The 19,976-nt window shown below is 36.0% G+C and overlaps 1 protein-coding gene across 3 annotated transcripts in view; it reads right to left on the bottom strand.

Moving 5' to 3' along the window:
* Positions 1–19,976, bottom strand: part of DCTN4 (dynactin subunit 4) — a 29,247-nt gene that overhangs the window by 7,079 nt on the left and 2,192 nt on the right. For 2 of the 3 annotated variants that reach the window (XM_072824481.1, XM_072824483.1), the window contains exons 2-11: positions 19,177–19,247; positions 16,674–16,852; positions 11,202–11,245; positions 10,098–10,205; positions 8,957–8,977; positions 8,484–8,557; positions 8,148–8,260; positions 7,742–7,851; positions 2,770–2,843; positions 395–449 (exon numbers count right to left, since the gene is read on the bottom strand). In XM_072824481.1, coding sequence (XP_072680582.1) covers positions 395–449; positions 2,770–2,843; positions 7,742–7,851; positions 8,148–8,260; positions 8,484–8,557; positions 8,957–8,977; positions 10,098–10,205; positions 11,202–11,245; positions 16,674–16,852; positions 19,177–19,247 — 849 coding nt within the window. The remainder of the gene's footprint in view (positions 1–394; positions 450–2,769; positions 2,844–7,741; positions 7,852–8,147; positions 8,261–8,483; positions 8,558–8,956; positions 8,978–10,097; positions 10,206–11,201; positions 11,246–16,673; positions 16,853–19,176; positions 19,248–19,976) is intronic. The other variant, XM_072824482.1, reaches the window with a different exon arrangement.

Here is a 19,976-nt window from a genome sequence, read left to right as displayed (position 1 = left end):
CAGGAGGGGGCACAGATAAGGAACTCAAAGAAGAAGAGCTGTAGTAAAGAAGAAATCTGGTTGATTCCTGGTATCTGACACACAGAAATGGGATGTGGAGAGTCTTCTGGCTGGAGAAGAGCTAAAGGTGTCTGTGGGGTAAAACATTTTCTCTCCTCACCCATCATTCCATCTTTATATAACGTGCACACTGCTCCTTCAAAATTTATGTTAAAGATGCTGCTGCCAAGAATCTCAGAATAAAGAAATTAAAAATCTCAAAACTTTTATGATTTCAAATTTTTTTATCCCTTGCTCCTGAATTTCATGCTAAATATACCGCCACCCACATACACATACACACACACATCTCTGATCAACCCTTAGTCTTCCTGTTAATAAGCAAAGTACTAACCTTCATGTAGCGAAGGTTGGGAATCGACATGATTCTCACTTCTGGGATATAATTGCTATGTGTGAATAAAAAATACATTAATGTTCATTGAAGTCTCTTAAAATTATCACTTTTTTAAAGCAATTGCAGCAAAGATTTCTTCCAGTTAACTAGAACATGTCACACAAAAAGACTCTTAAAGAATCATACCATCATAATGAGATCTTAAGACATGAAACCAACTGGTAATGAGTTGTCCTGAAATCTTAGGGACTCTATCATTTATTTTTTTTAAAGATTTTATTTATTTATTCATGAGAGACACACAGAGAGGGGCACAGACATAGGAAGAGGGAGGAGAAGCAGGCCCATGCAGAGAGCCCAAAGCGGGACTCGATCCCGGCACTCCCAGGATCACACCCTGAGCCAAAGGCAGATGCTCAACCACTGAGCCACCCAGCCATCCCAGGGACACTTCTATTTAGAGCCTATGTATCTCTGTGCATTATAGTAAATATCTTCCTTATACATTTGCTAGATAATTTTTGAGATTTTATTAATTCATTTCTGTAAATCGAAAAGGCAACTAGTTATAGGGCCCATGACTGACTGGGTCAAAGTACTACTTACCACCTACTTACCACTGTTATATAGCACTATGTGCAAGGTAATGTTTTAAATGCTTTAAATTTAACTTATATAATCTTCACTGTGACTGCATGAGACAGGTGTTATTATTATCACTGCCATTACTGAGATGAAGAAACTAGGCTTGGGAGAAGTAACTTGCTGGTGAGTGGTCAAGTAGCTCTAGGGTCTTTCCCCTTAACCACTTCATGTTTTGCTGCCTCCCTAAGTAAGACAACACAATACCATACTCACATGTGTTTAGTCTGAACTCAAAACCACCCAGAGTCAAATCCCAGTTTAGTGTTTATATACCTATTCTTTCCTCCAAAGTCAACAGATCAGTGTTTCTCAACATTCCTGACTACTGTAAGGACTTATTTTTAATTACTGCGTAATATTCTACAACCTGAGTGTACCTCAATTTAATCAACTATTGTTAATGGCTAACCAGACACTGGAATTTCTAGATTTTTGCCTTTTTAAAATGTTACGATACACATCCTTACATATATATCTTTAGATATTGGTGGTTTTGCTTCAACAGAATAGATTCCTAAGATAGTACTGCGGTTTAGTCTATGTAGTTTTGTCTTGATATTCCAGGCCACTCTCCAAAAAGACTAGCAATCCACAAGCCTACCAACAATGTATGCAAATGTTTCCCCACATTCTCAGGAGTACTAAATGCTATTTATTATAGCATATATTTATAAACTTTTCCTATCAAGTACCAGCATCTATCCCTGTATTCACTAACCATTTGAAATTCCTCTTCTTTTTTTTTTAAGATTTTATTTACCTATGCATGAGAGAGAGAGATTGGCAGAGACACAGGCAGAGGGAGAAGCAGGCTCCATGGGGACTCAGGGAGCCTGACATGGGACTCGATCCCAGGTCTCCAGGATCACGCCCTGGGCCTAAGGCAGGTGCTAAACTGCTGGGCCACCAGGGCTGCCCTGAAATTCCTCTTCTATAAGCTGCCAGTTCAAATCCTTTTGTCCCATTTCCACTTTTATCTTTCCAATTTGTGGGAATTGTCTAGGGACATTAAATTTTTATCTGTCATGGAGTAGGAAATATTCTTTCTTGCTCTATTGTCTGTCTCATGATTCTGTTGTCAATTTTTTTTTTTAACAATTCACATATGTTAGGTTTTTCTGCTAAAGGCCAAGCTATTTTCTTCCTTAGTGGTTTCTGGGTTTGCTGCCTTACTTAGTTTCCTCTAAGCATTTCTTGCCCTGACGTCAAGACAATATTTTCCTAATTTTTCAAAATATTTTTCTTGTTTGATTGATGGTTTTTGCAGCAAAATTCCCTTCTACTGACAAGTCCCAGTAAAATTAATACTAATGATCACTTTAATCTAATTTGATGACTGTTATTAGAACATAAGTAAGATGAGCATTGTTCCAGGATACTCTTTGATTTGCTATACTTGGTTATTTTTTACTTCAATATTTAGGATCATTACCAAAATTAGGTACTTTATAATTTGTAATCAATGAACAGTTACTCTCTGTCCAATAATCAACATAACAATCACTGTCTCACACCACACTATCAGTGTGTTTCTGATGGAAACACTCTTGATTCTAGGTCTATAAGTTGTTTTAAACTTCATGGTACGTAACTCAAAACCTAAACAGAAGAAATAGCAAGATTATTCTGATGCATTTTTTTTTTTTTTTAAGCCCAGAGTAAATACATTTCATGTTGAAAAAAGGCAAAGAACAGTAAACTAAAAACACCAATCCCAAAATACTCACACAGCAACCAGTTGGATTTTGAATTTGATAGATGTTGGATTAAATTCTGGCTTGCTCAAATTATGTTCACATTTCTAAAAATAAAAAATTATAGTATGTATCAGAGGAAATCAAGAATATACTCTGCTGGATCCACAGAGCTGTTAAATTCAGAAGGATAGCATTTACTCAAGTTTGGTTTTATTTTGTTACAAGACCATGCATGTTTTGAAAGAGCATATGCTACTGATCTCCAAAATTTACAAAAGATGTTTTAGACATAAGTAACCACACTATCAAATATTATTATACTTTTGCGGTACTTAACTACTGAAATAAAAACTAACACATACTGAGTACATACTACGTGTGTGGAACAACAATGTGTTCCTTAGTTTAAATGGATTTAAACATCATATTGACTTTATAAGTGTAGGTACCATAACAATTATTATCCCCATTTTACACATGATGAAAACAGGGCACAGAAAGGGTTAAGTAATCCGTACAACTCCACAGAGCCAGTGAGAATTGAAGCTGGGTCAGGGAGTGTGGGTAGCTCAGTCAGTTAAGCATCTGACTCTTGGTTTTGGCTCAGGTCATGATCTCGGAGTGGTGAGATTGAGCCCTGAGTCAGGCTCTGCCCTCAGATGGAAGTGTTTGAGATTCTCTCCTTTGGCCCCTCCTCACACCTAACGCACTCATGCTCTAAAATAAATAAATAAATCTTAAAAAAAAAAAAAAAAAAGGGAAGAAAAGAATAGAATCAAAGCTGGGATTTAAATCCAAGTAATGTGATTTCAGATCCCATGTTTTAAAATACAGTAACAATTTTTTACTTTCTTGAATGGGTACTACATATACCTGGTTAAAAATTTCTTAACAGTACAAAACAGGTTCAGTGTAAAGGTACCCATTACTTGTCCTTTGTCCTTCTCCCCACAGCCCAATCAGTATCTCATGTGTTTTCTTACAAATAGCCTATATATGCACATACAAGTATATACACATATCATTTTTTTACAATAACATAAAAGGGAGCATTTTATATACTCTACTGCCCTTTGCTTTTTTACTTATCTATCTTGGAATTCCATACCAGCACAAAGAGCTACCTCTATATCCCACTATAATCATTTCTGAACTTATTCAACTATACCCAAATTGATGAATATCTGGGATGTTTCCATGATTTTGCAACTATAAATAATACAGCAATGAGTATTCTTATACATCAGACATTTCTCACATGTGTTAACTTTTGCTAATCTGGTAACTATCAAACAGTATCTCACTGTAGTTTTAATGAGACATTTCTCTGATTATTGTAGGAGTATCTTTCATGTTTACTGGCTATTGAGATTCCCTCTGCTGTGACTCGCATGTTACTATTTACTGGGTGCTTTTATACTGGAGTATCTTTTCCTTACTAATTTGCTAAAGTTCTTTACATGTCCTGGACATTAATCCTTTAATTATATATCTTACGAATTACTTTTCTCAGGCCATGGCCTATCTTTTCATTACTTACGGGTCTTCTTTGGAGTGCAGATATACATTTTACTTAATATGTCAAATATATAATAATATTGTCCATTTTACTTAATATGTCAAATATATAATAATATTGTCCTCTATACTTTGTGATTTGTCTTATTTATGGAATATTCCCCTACCCAGAAGTCAAAGATTTTCTTCTGTTTCTAGATGTTTTGCTCTTCATATTTGCTCATTAAAGTTTCTAATGTTCCAGGGTGCCTAAGTGGCTTCAGTTGAAGGGTCTGCCTTCAGCTCAGGTAATGATCTCAGGATCCTGGGATTGAACCGTGCACTGGCTCCCTGCTCAGTGGGAAGTCTGTTTCTCTCTGTCTGCCCTTCCCTCCTGCTCATGCGTTCTTCTCTCAATCTCTCTCAAATAAAAAAAAAAATTTTTTAAATAATCTTAAAAAAAAAAAAGTTTCTAAATTCCTGAAATTGACCTTTGTGTATGGTGTGAGACAGAGACCCAATTTTATTTTCACGTAATTATTTGATCTAGCAAAATTTAATAGGCTATTCTTTTCCCAACAATCTGGAATGCTATATTTGGTAAATACCAAGTTTCCTCATACCCATGAGTCTGTTTATGTTATCTCTATGTTATTTCTAACCTAACATATATATGCATATTGAAAAAACTTTTTATATTTATACGCACAGATTTTCCCTCCCTTCCTTTCCTTACACAAAAAGTTGTGTACTTGTCACAAATCCTGCTTTTTGCACTTAAAAATATACCCCAAATTAGTACCTTCTTTTTTAGAATTATAGTACGCATTGTGTGGATATACCATAATTCATATTTTGGTTTGTATTTGTGGAGGTCTATTCACTATTTCTTTTCTTCTACTTACTGTAGTATAGACTTAATCTGCTCTTTCCAATTTCCTAAGGTAAACACTTAAGATGACTGATTTTTAATCTTTCTTCTTTTTCTAATCTACAAATGTAATACTATAAAGTTCCCTCTAAGCACAGCTTTCACAGCATCCCACATATTTTGCTAAGTTGTTTTCCTTTTTATTCAATTTAAAATATTTTAAAATTTCTCTTGAGGTTTCTTCTTTGACACATGCTATTTAGAAACGTCCTGTTCAATCTCCACATATAATACATGTATTGAGGACTTTCTACTTTTCTCTACTTTCTAGTTTAATCCCATGGTGGTCTGAGAGTAGACATGGTATGGTTTCATTCCTTTTAAATTATAGGGTTTTTTTTTGTGTTGTTTGTTGGCTCAGAACGTAGTCTGCCTTGATGAATGTTCCAGGTAAGCTTGAGAAAGATGTGTATTCTGCTGTTGTTAGATGAAGCAGTCTACAAATGCCAATTATATCTAGTGATTAATGGTGTTGTGTTCGGCTATGTCTTTACTTGTTTTATACTTGTTTTCTACTTGCTGAATCTGCCCATTTCTGAAAAAAGGGGTGATGACACTATGACAGTGGATTCATCTATTTCTCCTTGCAGCTCTCAGTTTTTGCCTCACATAGTCTGACACTATCATTAGGTACATACACACATTAAGAACTATTATGTCTTCCTGGAAAATCAACCTTTTTTTTTTTTTTAAAAGATTTTATTTATCCATTCATAGAGACACAGAGAGAGAGAGAGAGGCAGAGGCACAGGCAGAGGGAGAAGCAGGCTCCACACAGGGAGCCTGACGTGGGACTCGATCCAGTGTCCCCAGATCAAACCCCGGGCTGCAGGCAGCGCCAAACCGCTGTGCCACCAGGGCTACCTGAAAATCAACCTCTTTATCATTATATGATGTCTTTTATCCCTGTTAACTTCCTTTACTTTAAAATCTGCTCTCTCTGAAACTAACATAGCTACTCTTGCTTTCCAGTGACTAGTATTAGTACGGTATATCTGTCTCCATCTATTTACCTTTAATCTATGTGTCTTAAAGTGGGCTTTTCCTTCCTTTTAATTTATTTTTAAAAATTTGTTGAGTATAGTTGACACATAACACTACATTAGTTTCAGGTGTACAACATAGTGATTCAATATTCCCACATATGGTATGCTCACCAGTGTAGCTACCAGCTGTCACCCTACACTATTACAATACCATTGACTATATTCCTATGCTTAGCCTTTTATTCATGTCATTTATTCATTCCATAACTAGAAGTCTGTATCTTTTCCTTCTTTTTTAAAAATTTTTTAGAAAAGATTTTATTTATTTATTCATGAGACACACACACGGAGGGAGGCAGAGACATAGGCAGAGGGAGAAGCAGGCTACATGCAGGAAGCCTGATGTAGGACTCAATCCTGGGACTCCAGGATCACGCCCTGAGCCTCAGGCAGACACTCAACCACTGAGCCACCAGGAGTCCCTTTTTCCTTTTTTTTTTTATAAAGCCTTTTCATTATAGAAATTTTCTAACATATGCAAAATACAGAATAGTATTACAAATTCCTAGGTACAAGTGACCCAGCTTCAACAATTAGCAACTTGTTAGCAACCATGGGCAAACTTGTTTCATCTATACTCTCACCCTTCTACCATGTCTTATTATTCTGAAACATTGGATATCATGTCATTTCACCCATAAATATTTTGGTATACATCTCTAAAAGATAAAGGTATTTTTGAAAATAATAATACTATTATCCCTAAAAACATGAAAAGTTCTCTTAATAGCATAAAAAATCCAGGTAGTGTTTAAATTTCCCCAAAGGTTTCATAAATGTTTTTTCCTATCCCCCCCGCTTCCTTCATTTTCTTCTTAGGTTGTGTTTGAATTGGGATTTAAATGAAGTCTACACGCTGTGTTTGGTTGATATGCCTCTTAAGTCTCTTCTAATCTAGAGTTGTATTGTCAGTAGCCACTAGTCACACGTGATTATTTAATTAACAAAGATGAAAGATCTAGCACCTCAAACACAATGTCACATTCAAGTGCTCAACAGCGACATGTGGCTAGTGTCTACCATGTTGGACTGTACATATACAGAACATTTCCATCATCAGAGAAATTTCTGCTGAATAGCACGGATTTAAAAGTTTTCTTTTTTTTTTTTTTACAATTTATTTATCAAAGAAACTGTTTGTTTCATAAATCTATAGAGGCTGGATTTGCTGATGGTTCCTCTTTCTTCCTCTCTTTTAAATTATTTTATTACTCCTTTTTGTTTCCTCTTTACCAGCCTATAAGTTATATATTCTTTCACTACTCTTTTAGGAGTTAGTGCTATGAATTTATTAACCTTCAGGTACCTCAGTGTCCACATCTGTAGAACAATAACAATAATATCCACACCTCATAGTTGTAAGGATTTTTACCTTGAAAGCAAATTAAATTGGTACCTGGACACCTAGTACATTCTCTAAGTATTTTTTATATTTACTACATTCCAGAAGCTTTGATTGGCCAGGTACAAATGTTTATTTTTGCTTTTCTCTTGTACAAATGGCAATTCTAAAGAATGTAATAATTACCCGACAGCGCAGGGATCGTTTGATCAGAAGATGTTTGTGACGAGGATAGAGCTGTGAAGCACAGACTGGCTGGAAGTCAGGCTGCAAGAGGCGCTGCTGAAGGGTAGTCACTAGCATGAAAAGCAGAAACCAGACTTAGTTTACAATGACTCACTCAAAGTCAGACTTACATGAGATAATCACATGAACCAATACTTCCTTGGTGAATAATTCTTCAAAAAACTCCAATAGAGAAATTTGACATTTTAAAGTTCTTCAAGTGATTATATCTATTTCATTTGTTACTTGATTTATTTTACCACTAACAACTATGATACCATTAAAAATCTCAAACTTGGGGCATATTAGCAACAAAAGCAGAATTAGATGTAAAGTAGAAACAAAGCAAAATAATGTAAAATATTACCCTCTGTTAAATTTACTGGTCTTGTATAGTAATCTTCGGGTAGAGGCTCCACTTCGTCTACAGCCTGAGCTGGCTCAATCTTTATCTCTTTTTGGTCCTCTCCTTCTTTAAGGCTAAAAGATAAAAAGCATTCATTTCTCAAAGGTCCACCTGATATCCTCAAAGCCTATGATATCAATAACTGAAGTATTCTTCTATTGTAGAATTCTTTGTTCAGGTCTTTTCTAAGCATAACAATCTTCTTTTGTCATGTGGCAATTGTTTTATGCCACATTCCTTCAATATTCAGTTCAATACCTGCTTTTCTCCTTAAAGCCATTTAATGTCCAAACTTACGACAGTCCAGCAAGGGTACTGATGGTTGCACCAGCTCGTGGTCGCTGAAGTCTGGTTCCAAGACCATATTTGTCCTAAACAGAGTTAAGAAATTCCAATTACAAATCCCATATTTATATATCCTATTTACCAAAAGAAAGATTTTTTTTGGGGGGGAGGGGGTGGGACAGCATGAGAAGCTCAGGGAAATAAGCAGGAAAAGAAAAAAAAAAAGCTACTTTGAAAGCTCCTTTTAAAGGAAGTAGCCCCAGATCATCTTATTCTTAAAAGTAAAAGCACCAAACATGGAGACTAAAGCTACATTAGTAGAGTAAAACTGAACTAAATGTGATTTTTAGAAAACTGTTAATCTAAAAATATCTAAGCTATGGCTTAGAACAGAACTATGTGGAGTGTGGAGTGATGTTCTTGGAACATCAGTGATCATCTGCTAACTTCTTCAGGGTTAGCAAGAATCATAAAAGAGAACTTACCACTACATGAATAGTGTGTTGCTGTAGGCCCCCAAATAGCAGCAGGTTGCAACAGAGACAAAAAAATGCAGCATAAGACAGAAGCAAACTCATACAGCAGGCAGGTTAAAAGGGAAGCTGGAAGAATAATGCCTTTAATTCAAATTCCTCTCCTAAATATACTAGTGCATATGCCGATCATACCACTGGGCTAGTCCTAAAATTTCATTAAATTCACTAAAGCCTCTGCCAAATCTAGATGTTTTGCACGTTTTAATGTTTTATTAAGTTCTAAACTAAGTATTTTTATATGGACCTCACCAATCCTTAGGGTTTCAATGGTTTAGCTAATTCTCATACGAAGCAGTATGAAGCAGTACAAGTTACATTTCCTCAACTGTCAATCTACCCCACAGGATTATTGTGGGGATTAAATATGTGAAAAGTGCTTATTAGCACAGTGCCTGACACATTACTGTCCTTCAATAAATGTTATTGTCAACCTCCTGGGCCCCAAGCAAGCATATAGAAAAGAGATTATTCTATGAGAGCAAATAAAACCCGAGGGACAATAACAAAAGCTTCAAATGCTAATCTTTGCTTCTGGATTGGTAGTATACAAAATAGCAGAGAATGTCTTCTGTGAAGAATTTCTATCAATTACACTGGCATATAATACTATTTATTTAACCACACAAAATGCACTGTTGTAAAAGTCAGTGTTCTTCACACTGGGGAAATATAGGAGGGTGCCAGAAATAATGTGAGCTGGGAACCCATTACTACAGGATGTCAAAGGTGGCCTACCTGGGTAATATAAATAAAATCTAAAACTTGCCCACCTTCTTCCGACTTTCTGTTTTAAGAGTTCTGTGGTGTCTACAAAATTAAACATTAGCCCTGGGGAATAATCAGAAGAGAGAGGGCAGTGATTCAAAAAGGAACACAAAGGTCCTTAAAACTCAAAAAACTCAAATAGAGTGAATGATACAGCAAAAACCTAACTGCTGGACTTAAATACCTATGATTGGAGAAACCTGTCTTTGCTACCCATCATTCAGGAATCTAAGGTCAGCAGCCACTTTCTGAAATAGTCATTGTTCTCAAGGCACACAGGTCTTGATCAATGAACTGCACATTCCTTTTTGTACCAAGTCCTCACCGAAAAAGCCAAAGGCATATAGTTTCTACGCCGTGCCAGTTTCTTGCGATCTCGCTCAACCTTCTCTTTCTGAGCAAGCTGCTGGTAATATTCAATCAGTTTGTTCATCTGCAAGAAATCAAAGATGTAGTATTTATTTTCATGAAAAAGCTAACAAGAAATATGCAAAATTAATCAATGAAACTACTTGGACACATAATGAACAGAGAAGTCAAATTACTATGGTGGGCAAATTTGCCCTTTTCTTCAAAGAGAACTTTTATTAGATTTCTCTAGGTTATTTGCAGAATTAAAGTGGAAACTTTAAGCTTAAAATGGGAAGAAATGGGCAATGAAAAGGCTTGGAAATTTCATGCCCTCTTTTTACTACTCTTTTACTCCATTACATATTTCCCCTTACAGCTGATCCCTTTTTTTCTAGAATGGCCATAGGCTCATCTATTTCTAAGAATGTGACATCTCATACTCTGCCTTCTCCCCCACTCATACATTTTCATTTTTTAGAATATATTTTAATCCTCAAAGCAATAAATATTGATTGTGAAAAGTTCAAACAATATTAAACATGAAGAATAAAAAGCAACACTTCTCTTTTATCTCTTGTGTCCAAGTTTACCCTTCCCCTTACTAAAGGTATCTGCAATCATCAGCTTACAGATCTTTCTTACACACTTACAGACACAGGTATGTTACATTTTACACACATTAAAACAGAAATCCTGTATAGAGATATATAGCTTTTATATGTCTGAAAATAGGTATTTTTTCATACAGGAGAAAAAACATTATTTTATAACTTACATTCCATGTAGTACTTTTTCCTTTTTCTGAATCATAACCTGACTGCAGAACTGCAGCTACAGCTAGGTTTCTCTACTAATTTAAGCCAGACTAGAACACACAGCCACTGTGATTTAATGTTTTTTTTTGTTTTGTTTTTTTGATTTAATGTTTTATGAGAAGCACTGTCTATGTGTAACAGACACCAAAATACACATCACAGATTTCTAAGTATATGTTCTATCCACTGATAAAATGGAAGATCTTCAGTCTTTTTCTCCCTCTTTTCTTAGTTCATCCTCTCTCCGACGATACTTTACTTACCCGCTGCGTGTGAGGATTTTCAGGTTCCTGCCAACCACCACTAGCTGCAAAACAAAGGAACATTAAACAAATTTCCATAATTTGATATTTTTATTTTCATAGAAACAGGTAGTTCTGGGCAGCCCTGGAGGCTCAGCAGTTTAGCGCCATCTTCAGTTCAGCGCCTGATCCCAGAGACCCAGGATCAAGTCCCATGTCAGGCTCTCTGCATGGAGCCTGCTTCTCCCTCTGCCTGTGTCTCTGCCTCTCTCTCTCTCTCTGTCTCTCATGAATAAATAAATTTAAAAAAATTAAAAACAAGAACAAAAAAGCAGGTAGTTCTGAGTTATATAGACGAGAACATTTAGAATGAATTTTTCATTAAAAATAATAATGGTTATAAAGATAACCACAACCACCACAACTAATACATGCATAGCTTCTGTGCCAGACATCAAAATGTATTACATTTCATTTTCTACAATAATCCTCTAATATGGGGATTCTTATTATTAGTCTCATTTTACAAATGAGAAAATTGAGGCTCAGAGAGGTTAAATAACTTGCCCAAAGTCACACAGATAGTAAGTGTAAAGCTAGGACTCAAACTCAAGCAGTTAGACTCTTAAGACACTGCTCTTATTTATAATACCATGCATTTTCTACATTCTATGACCTTGATTCAGAGAAAAATTTATTAGGTAAGTAACAAACTACAGAAATCATAATGGAAAAGATTATTCTGGAAAGCTAAAAGTAAAACCAAAATGAATACAGCTGACTCTTAACACGGTTTGAACTGTGTGGGTCCACTAAATGCGTATTTTCAATAAATACAATACAGTACTGCAAGTATATTTTTTATTGCTTCTCTGGCCTACTTTACTATAAAACTACATCTATCTATATACACAATACATATAACATAAAAAATATGTGTTAGTCAACTGTTTATGTCATCAGTAAGGCTTCCAGTCAACAGTAAGCTATTAGTAGTTAAGTTTTTGGGGAGTCAAAAGTCACGCACAGATTCTTCACTGCACAGTGGGTCAACACCTCTTTCCTCTGCACTGTTCAAGGGTCAACTGTATATATCTCAATTAGGCTCGCCAAAAAGAGGGGAAAAGTAAATTATAGTGAGATACCATTTTACAACCATCAGTTTGGAAAAATTTGAAAGTTCGATAATACTAGAGCTGCCAAGGATCTGGAGCAATGGGTAGTCTACTCTTATTACCAGTGGGAGCAAAAACTGATAAGTTGTTTTGGAGAGCTAAAGATACAAACAACTTAAAAGAAGCAATTTTACTTTCAGTTATGCAGAGAAACCTTTATTCTTGGATGATTCTGAGAGCACTGTTAACAAAGGTAAAAAAATGAAAGCCTAAATAAATGTCCATCAAGAAGGGACTAAGTAAACTCTGGTAAGTCATGTATAAATCAATTATGTATCAGGAACATAATGCCAACACAGAAAAGTTGTAGCAGGATACATACAGTATGTTTCCACTTGAAAAACACTTGTTAGTGGCTGCATACATACATACATATGTGGAGAAGTATAAAGACATGCATGGATACTGATAAACACTGAATTCAGGAGTAGGATGATTACTTTCTCTCTAGGAGGCTAAGGAAGGGGAATATAGTGGAGATGGGCTACACAAGGGGCTTAAACTGTTTTGGTTATGTTTAATTTCTGAAGTTCACTGATAAAATACATGAATGTGTATTATCTGTATAAGTAAAAATAACCTTTTTTCAAAATAACAAGGACGCTTGTTGACGAGGATACCTCACCTTGCAAGAAACGGCAAAAATATCCTTTACCACAATATTCATATTTTAAAGACTGCCTTACTTAAGGCAATCATGAAAAATAATTATGTGAAACAAATGTTTTAGTTGTAGTAATATTTTGCAAAATCTAAATGTTTTACCTAATTGCTTCTTTAGAACTGGTAATTTACTCTGAAGAGCAATTTGGGAGACATAACAATCTCATTTCTCTGCACATTACAGACATAATGGCTTACTTATAAATAAACAAATAGTTCTAAAGTGGTTTCAGAACTTCTCAGACACAAATGACATCATGAAAGAAAAAATGATCTGTACTCTTTAAGAGCTCCTAGTATTCAATTATCATTGTCAAAATACTCTACAGGAGATAGATTTCTGGAAGTAAACACAGATTTTAAGCTTTGAAATACAAATTCTCCAGTCTTAATGGCTCATAATCTAAAAAGCATAAAACATTCTCTTAAGAGTAACACTGAGAAATCTATTTGGATTTCTGGGCTTTGTTTCTTTAACTTGATAACAAGAGACAAAATACAAACAGAAAAAATACACTTCAAAAAAATACACTTCAATTCAATGAGGCATATATACCGCCATCCATCCATCCTGGATGGATGGATGGATGAATGAATGGACAGATTTGTTTGTTTGTTTGTTTATTTATTTCAGAGAGAGAGAGAGGCAAAGACACAGGCAGAGGGACAAGCAGGCTCCATGCCGGGAGCCCGACGCGGGACTCGATCCTGGGACTCCAGGATCGCACCCTGGGCCAAAGGCAGGTGTTAAACCACTGAGCCACCCAGGGATCCCCCTTTTTTTTTCATATTCAATTTAAATGCATAAGCAAATTCAAACAACTTACTTGCTACATTGACATTAAAACACAAATATTTACTGACAATCTAGAAAGGTGCTACAGAATCTTCCTAATACAAACCACATTTCAGGAAATATCAATCCAGCAACAAAGAGCTCAAGCATTCTAAACCAAACAACAGTATCAAGGATTAAATTTTTAGTAACAGAGTTGAATCTAAAGAAACCTGACCTATACTAACTTCCAAATTATGTAGAGTCCTTCATTTTAGTTATATCAAATGACATAATGAGTTCATTATGGGCGTCCTCATAGACTAGGAAGCTGAAATTTTAATGAAAATCCAAAAAAAAACTAAGTTGTTTCAGAAAATTGAATGACATTTTAGAAATAAAAAAGACAACGGGGAGTTAGCAATACTACTGTTTTATAAAAAAATAAATAGCAACTCAAGACTTTGAACTGACTGTACAGTTTCTCTTACGTTAACCACAAGTACAGGAAATGTAAAAATAAAGGAAGTTTCCTTTATTAAAGGTAAGTGCAATCTCTACTCTGAAACGCTCAAATGATGGAAAGGTAATTAGTGCCTTATGTGCACTTTAGGTCCAAACACAATTTTTCTGTTTCACTGATATTCTACATAAATACATGTATCTTTGAGCACGTGTTTAACGCCTCAGGGTATTTGGATATGAAATTGCTAAGCAGAAGGATAAAGCAAATTATTATTATTATTTTATTTATTCATTTTTTATTAGAGTTCAATTTGCCAACATATAGCAGATCACCCAGTTTTCATCTCATCAAGTGCCCCCCCCCCCCGTGCCTGTCACCCAGTCACCCCATCCCCCTCGCCCACCTCTCTTTCCACCACCCCTTGTTCGTTTCCCAGAGTTAGAGGTCTCTCATTTCTGTCACCCTCACTGATATTTTCACTCCTTTCTCCTTTATTCCCTTTCATGATTTTTTATATTCCCCAAATGAATGAGACAAACATATGTTTGTCTTTCTCCGAATGACTTATTTCACTCAGCTAATACCCTCCAGTTCCATCCACGTCGAAGCAAATGGTGGGTATTTGTCGTTTCTAATGGCTGAGTAATATTCCATTGTATACATAGACCACATCTTCTTTATCTGCAAATTATTTTTAATAAATGGTGAAGGAGTTTAAGAGTATACTATCATGATGAACACGGAGTCATGTACAGAATTGTGTAATCACTATATTGTACACTTGAAATTAATGTAACACTGTATGTTAACTCTACTGGAATTAAAATAAATAAAATGCCATTTATTTTGTTAAAATAAGAACAAATATAGAAAGGGGCACTTTGGAGCACCTGGGTGGCTCAATCAGTTAAGAGTCCAAATCTTGATCTCACTCAATTCTTAAGCTCATGGTCGTGAGTTCAAGCCGGGTGTTGGGCTCCAAGGTGGGGGTGGAGCCTATTTTGGGGAAATAAAAAAAGGAGGGGGCGGTGCATGGGTGGTAGAGTTAGTTAAGTGTCTGACTCTTGGTTTTGGCTCAGGTTGTGATCTCACAGTCATGAGACTGAGCACCAAGTCTGGCTCTGCACCCAGCACAGAGTCTGCTTGAGATTCTTTCTCCCTCTCCCTTTACCCCTTCCACTCGTGCTCTCTCTCAAACAAATATATCTTAAAAAAAAAAAAAAAAAGAATAGAGGAGTGCCTGGCTGGCTCATTTGGAGGAGCATGACTCTCAATTTCGCGATTGTGAGTTCAAGCTCCATGTTGAATATAGAGATCACTCAAATAAATACACTTTAAAAATTAAAGTGTAAAAATAAAATTTAATTTTATTAATTTTATTAATAAATTTAAAAAATAAAAATTTTATAGAAGTTATCAAACTGCTCTCCCAGGTAGTAGCATATAAAATAACTATTTTCCCATATTTTTGCCAACACTTGATATTACCAGATTTAAAAAATTTGCCAAATCAAACAAGTTTTAATTTGCATTAATAGTGTAAGGCAATTTATGATACTCAAAGAAAGAGTTAAGAAATAAAAAGAAAGGGCTAAAAAATGTCAGGGGAGGGAAACACAAACTTGAGTCGTAAATTTATGAGAGGTTAAGGTCTTACTATGGAATTTGCAAGGTTTGGAAGAGTTTGGAGGCCAGATAAAGATCATTTTAACCCTATCATAGGGTCTTCCATGTACACATTTTGGTTATCGATCATTTTTATTTCCATTTTGAGAGCTGCTCTTCTTATCCTTTGCCTGGTCTTTCTCTGGGGCCTCTTTCTTGATTTACAAGGGTTCTTCATTTTCAGTTATTTATCTTTAGTCTGTTACATTGGATCCAAATATTTCTCTTAGTTTGTCATCTTTATCTTTTAGATTTGTTCATGGTGTCTTTCATCATCAGGACTGTCTATCTTTTAGAAAGAGCATCAGTATTTTGATTCTAAGGGGACACCTGGGTGGCTTAGGGATTGAGTCCCACATCAGGCTCCCTGGAGAGAGCCTGCTCCTCCCCTCTGCCTGTGTCTCTGCCTCTCTCTCTGTGTGTCGCTCATGAATAAATAAATAAAATCTTTAAAAAATCTGCAAAAAGTTTTTTTGATTCTAAGAAAGTGTTGGGATTTATCAATGCTATTTTATCAACTCTAAGAAAACTAAATAGTTTATCCAGTCTTAGATGAAACATCATAGTCCATAAATGTGAGAGTTTGGGAACACAGAAGAATTAGATCTGAATTTAGCTCCTGCCTTCCAATAAGTAACAGAAATAATAATCTGCTCCTGCCTTCCAACAAGTAACAGAAATAATAATCTGTGGGCAATTATAACACTGCCAATTTCACAAAATCTCATGTTGAAGTCTGCCTGACTCACCTACAGATTTGTCTGCCATGCCTACATCTCTAGATGTCCAGCGACAAAATCCACAGGCCAGGTAGTAGGCTTTCTTCATGGTGGTCTTGGCAGGGTCGTCTGGAAGCTGTGTGGAGATGCTTGTTGCCCGAGTGGAGAGAGTATGCATACAGCCAGGACAGTCAAAGCAGTTGGCACATCTATAACACAACATAACTGTTCAGTCATTTGACAAATATTGATCAAGCACCTGCCTTGTGCCACACGTTGTTCTAGGTATTAGGAATTCCAGAGGGAACTATAAGAGAGGAGTGTCTCTCAACTAAAAAGAAATTAAATAGTATTAAAATCTTGTTTTAAAAATTAAAAAATATATATGTATATCTATTTTTAGTAAAATACAATCATCACCAAAGTTCCTGAAGAATTAAAGCCTGACTCAACCCTACTCCAGAGAAAATCACTGTTAAACAGTCTGGATTTAAGTATTTCAGACTCTTTTTAGGCTTACACAGACCACGATTCCTGAGGAAGAGAGAGGTCACAGGACAGAGCAGCTATACAAGGAAAACTTGAGAGGCAATAACACAATAAGCTGTGAAATTGGGTTTGGAAAACAACTGCTTATTTGCTGTGTCAGAGAGCTGACACAGAAACCAAACAATGCTATCAAGCTGCAACAGTTCAGGAGCATTGCATTTTCAGGGCTTTCTGTTCTCTCCTTAGGCCCTACTCCTCCCCTTCAGGGGCCCCTGTGCCTTGTTGCTTACAACTTCCTCACTATCTGAAATTATCAAGATTTCACTTCCAGTCCTGGACTTGCTCTGAAGCTCTGTTCCACAACTCTATCTGTGATACTTTGCCATCTGGATAACATCCTCATATGAGGATAATAATGGTATCCACCCACTGTTCACTGATATTTTGAGGATTAAATGATAAAATTAGTGTGTGAACAACATAAAAAAAAAAGTGTCTGGCTTATCAGGAGGTAATTATCAGGTTCAAGAAAGATAAGTCATAGTGGTTCACATCCACAGAGGCTTAAGGGTATGATGGTAGAAAGGACTTCCATGCTAAGCTAAAAATCCAGTGGGTATGAGCACACCTACTACCCAAATCTTGTTTTTTATTAATACCATTTTTCAATAAAAGGAACCAGGGCTACTTGGAGAAATTGCAAGACTGAAGCAGAGTCCTGGGATGAGACTGGAGTATCTTGTAGGACAGAAAAGTAAGGAAATGCTCCAAGAATGAATAACCCCGGCCCCCCCCCATGCAATGATGGCAGTATGTCAAAGGTATACAGGAGTCTACTAAAAGAGCTCCCAATGGCCAAAGCTGGAACAATCTAAGCAAAAAAATAAAGTGGCACTGGATTATATCCTAATGCATAAAATCAATATTCATGCTTTAAATAAATAATTAAACAGGAGAGAAGAGAGAAAAACCTGCCATTCAAAAGAATTCCAAATAACTTATGCAGAGAACCCTCATGGAGGGGGTGCCTAACTCCCAACTATTTAAGTGTCAGCTGTAAGTGTGATTTTTCCCTCCAAAGAGTACAGTATAAAAAAGGAGAAAAAAGAATGACCCTATATCAGAGAAACCTGACAAACAAGAGTTCAAGCCAGGTCATCAAAATTAACATAAACAGCGATAAGTTCTATTAATAGTATGTACCCTCGGTGGATGCAATGAAAGATGTACTTTACCTCTGTTGTCTTCCTCCCCAAAACATATTTCCCCAGCTGATGAGAAAAACATCAGATAAATTCCAATCAAGGGACATTCTACAAAATATCTTACCAGTACTCCTCAGAACTTTTAAGGTCCTCAAAACAAAGGAAAGCTTAAGAAAATGAAACAGCAAGAGAAGCCTAAGGAGACATGACTATTAAATATAAAGTGTGTATCCTAAATAGAATCCTGGAACAGAAAAAGGAAAACAGGGAAAAACTGAGGAAATCTGAATAAAACGAAGTGTTTATTTAATAATAAAGTATCAATGTTGTTCATTAATTGAGGCAAATATACTATACTAATGTAAGACGTTACTAGGAGAGACTGTGTATGAAGTGCACAGAACTCTTTGTACCATCTTCACCTTAATTCTTAAGTTTAAAGCTGTTCTAAAATAGAAAACTAATTTAAAAAATCAAAGGACACTTCATCTTTGGCAAAGGTGATGCTAAAAAGTGAAAACCAGCTAGTTAGAAAAGAGAGTTAATTCCATGTATTTTCTTACTAGCTATTAAAAAAAAAACAGTTGAGAAAACAGAAAAAAATGGATCACAGTCTTACCTATTCTTTTTTATTTATTTTTTATTTTTTAAAGGTGCTTTTTTAAGAATCTTTTTTATTTATTTATTCAGAGAGAGAGAGAGAGAGAGAGAGAAAAGCAGAGGAAGAAGCAGGCTCCATGCAGGAAGCCCGATGTGGGACTCGATCCCAGGTCTCCAGGATCACACCCAGGCTGCTGCAGGCGGCGCTAAACCGCTGCGCCACCGGGGCTGCCCCTTACCTATTCTTTTTTAGTTTGGCTTCAGCTGATGGCATATTTTCTAAGCAGCTGGGACAATAATGGGAGTCCACCTAGAAAGAAACAAGAAACTAAAAATCAGAGGAAAAGGCACTCAGTCTAGCTTGTATATACATTTATGCCAAATAGTGAATTCTAAAATATACTGCAGCAGAAAGTGAGAAACCAATGATATGCCAAAGAACCTAGACTGTTTACAGCTTATTCTTCAACCATGTTTTTTCTTATCCTCTAGATTTTCTAAAACCATTCCATTTTTCCTTTCTGATCTTTCCTGTTCCCTTTCATCAGGGTTTTATGTAATACATGTGTTAAAAGGTGTCTATGGAAAAGAAGAACTCTATGATAATTTAGCGTAACAGAGTAATAAAAAATATAATAACCTACTTTGTGAAGCTGTGATCAAATATCCTTCCATCCTTTTTAGTGTTTAGCTTTAATGGACTGTAAGAACTTGACCACACTTAAATTGTTAAGAGAGACTTAAAAAAGTTATCTTTTTTTTTTTTTAATTTTTATTTATTTATGATAGTCACAGAGAGAGAGAAGCGCAGAGACACAGGCAGAGGGAGAAGCAGGCTCCATGCACCGGGAGCCCGACGTGGGATTCGATCCCGGGTCTCCAGGATCGCGCCCTGGGCCAAAGGCAGGCGCCAAACCGCTGCGCCACCCAGGGATCCCTTAAAAAAGTTATCTTATTACTAAAGTATTACAGGTTCACAAAAGCATAAATTAACATTTACAAAACCAGCTTTAGACAACTGATTAGAGATTTTTAAATG

The sequence above is a fragment of the Canis lupus genome, chromosome 4, assembly GCF_048164855.1.
Source record: "Canis lupus baileyi chromosome 4, mCanLup2.hap1, whole genome shotgun sequence".
Taxonomy (NCBI): domain Eukaryota; kingdom Metazoa; phylum Chordata; class Mammalia; order Carnivora; family Canidae; genus Canis; species Canis lupus.
The sequence above is the reverse complement of the archived record's forward strand: the minus strand, read 5'-3'. Positions and strand labels throughout refer to the sequence as shown.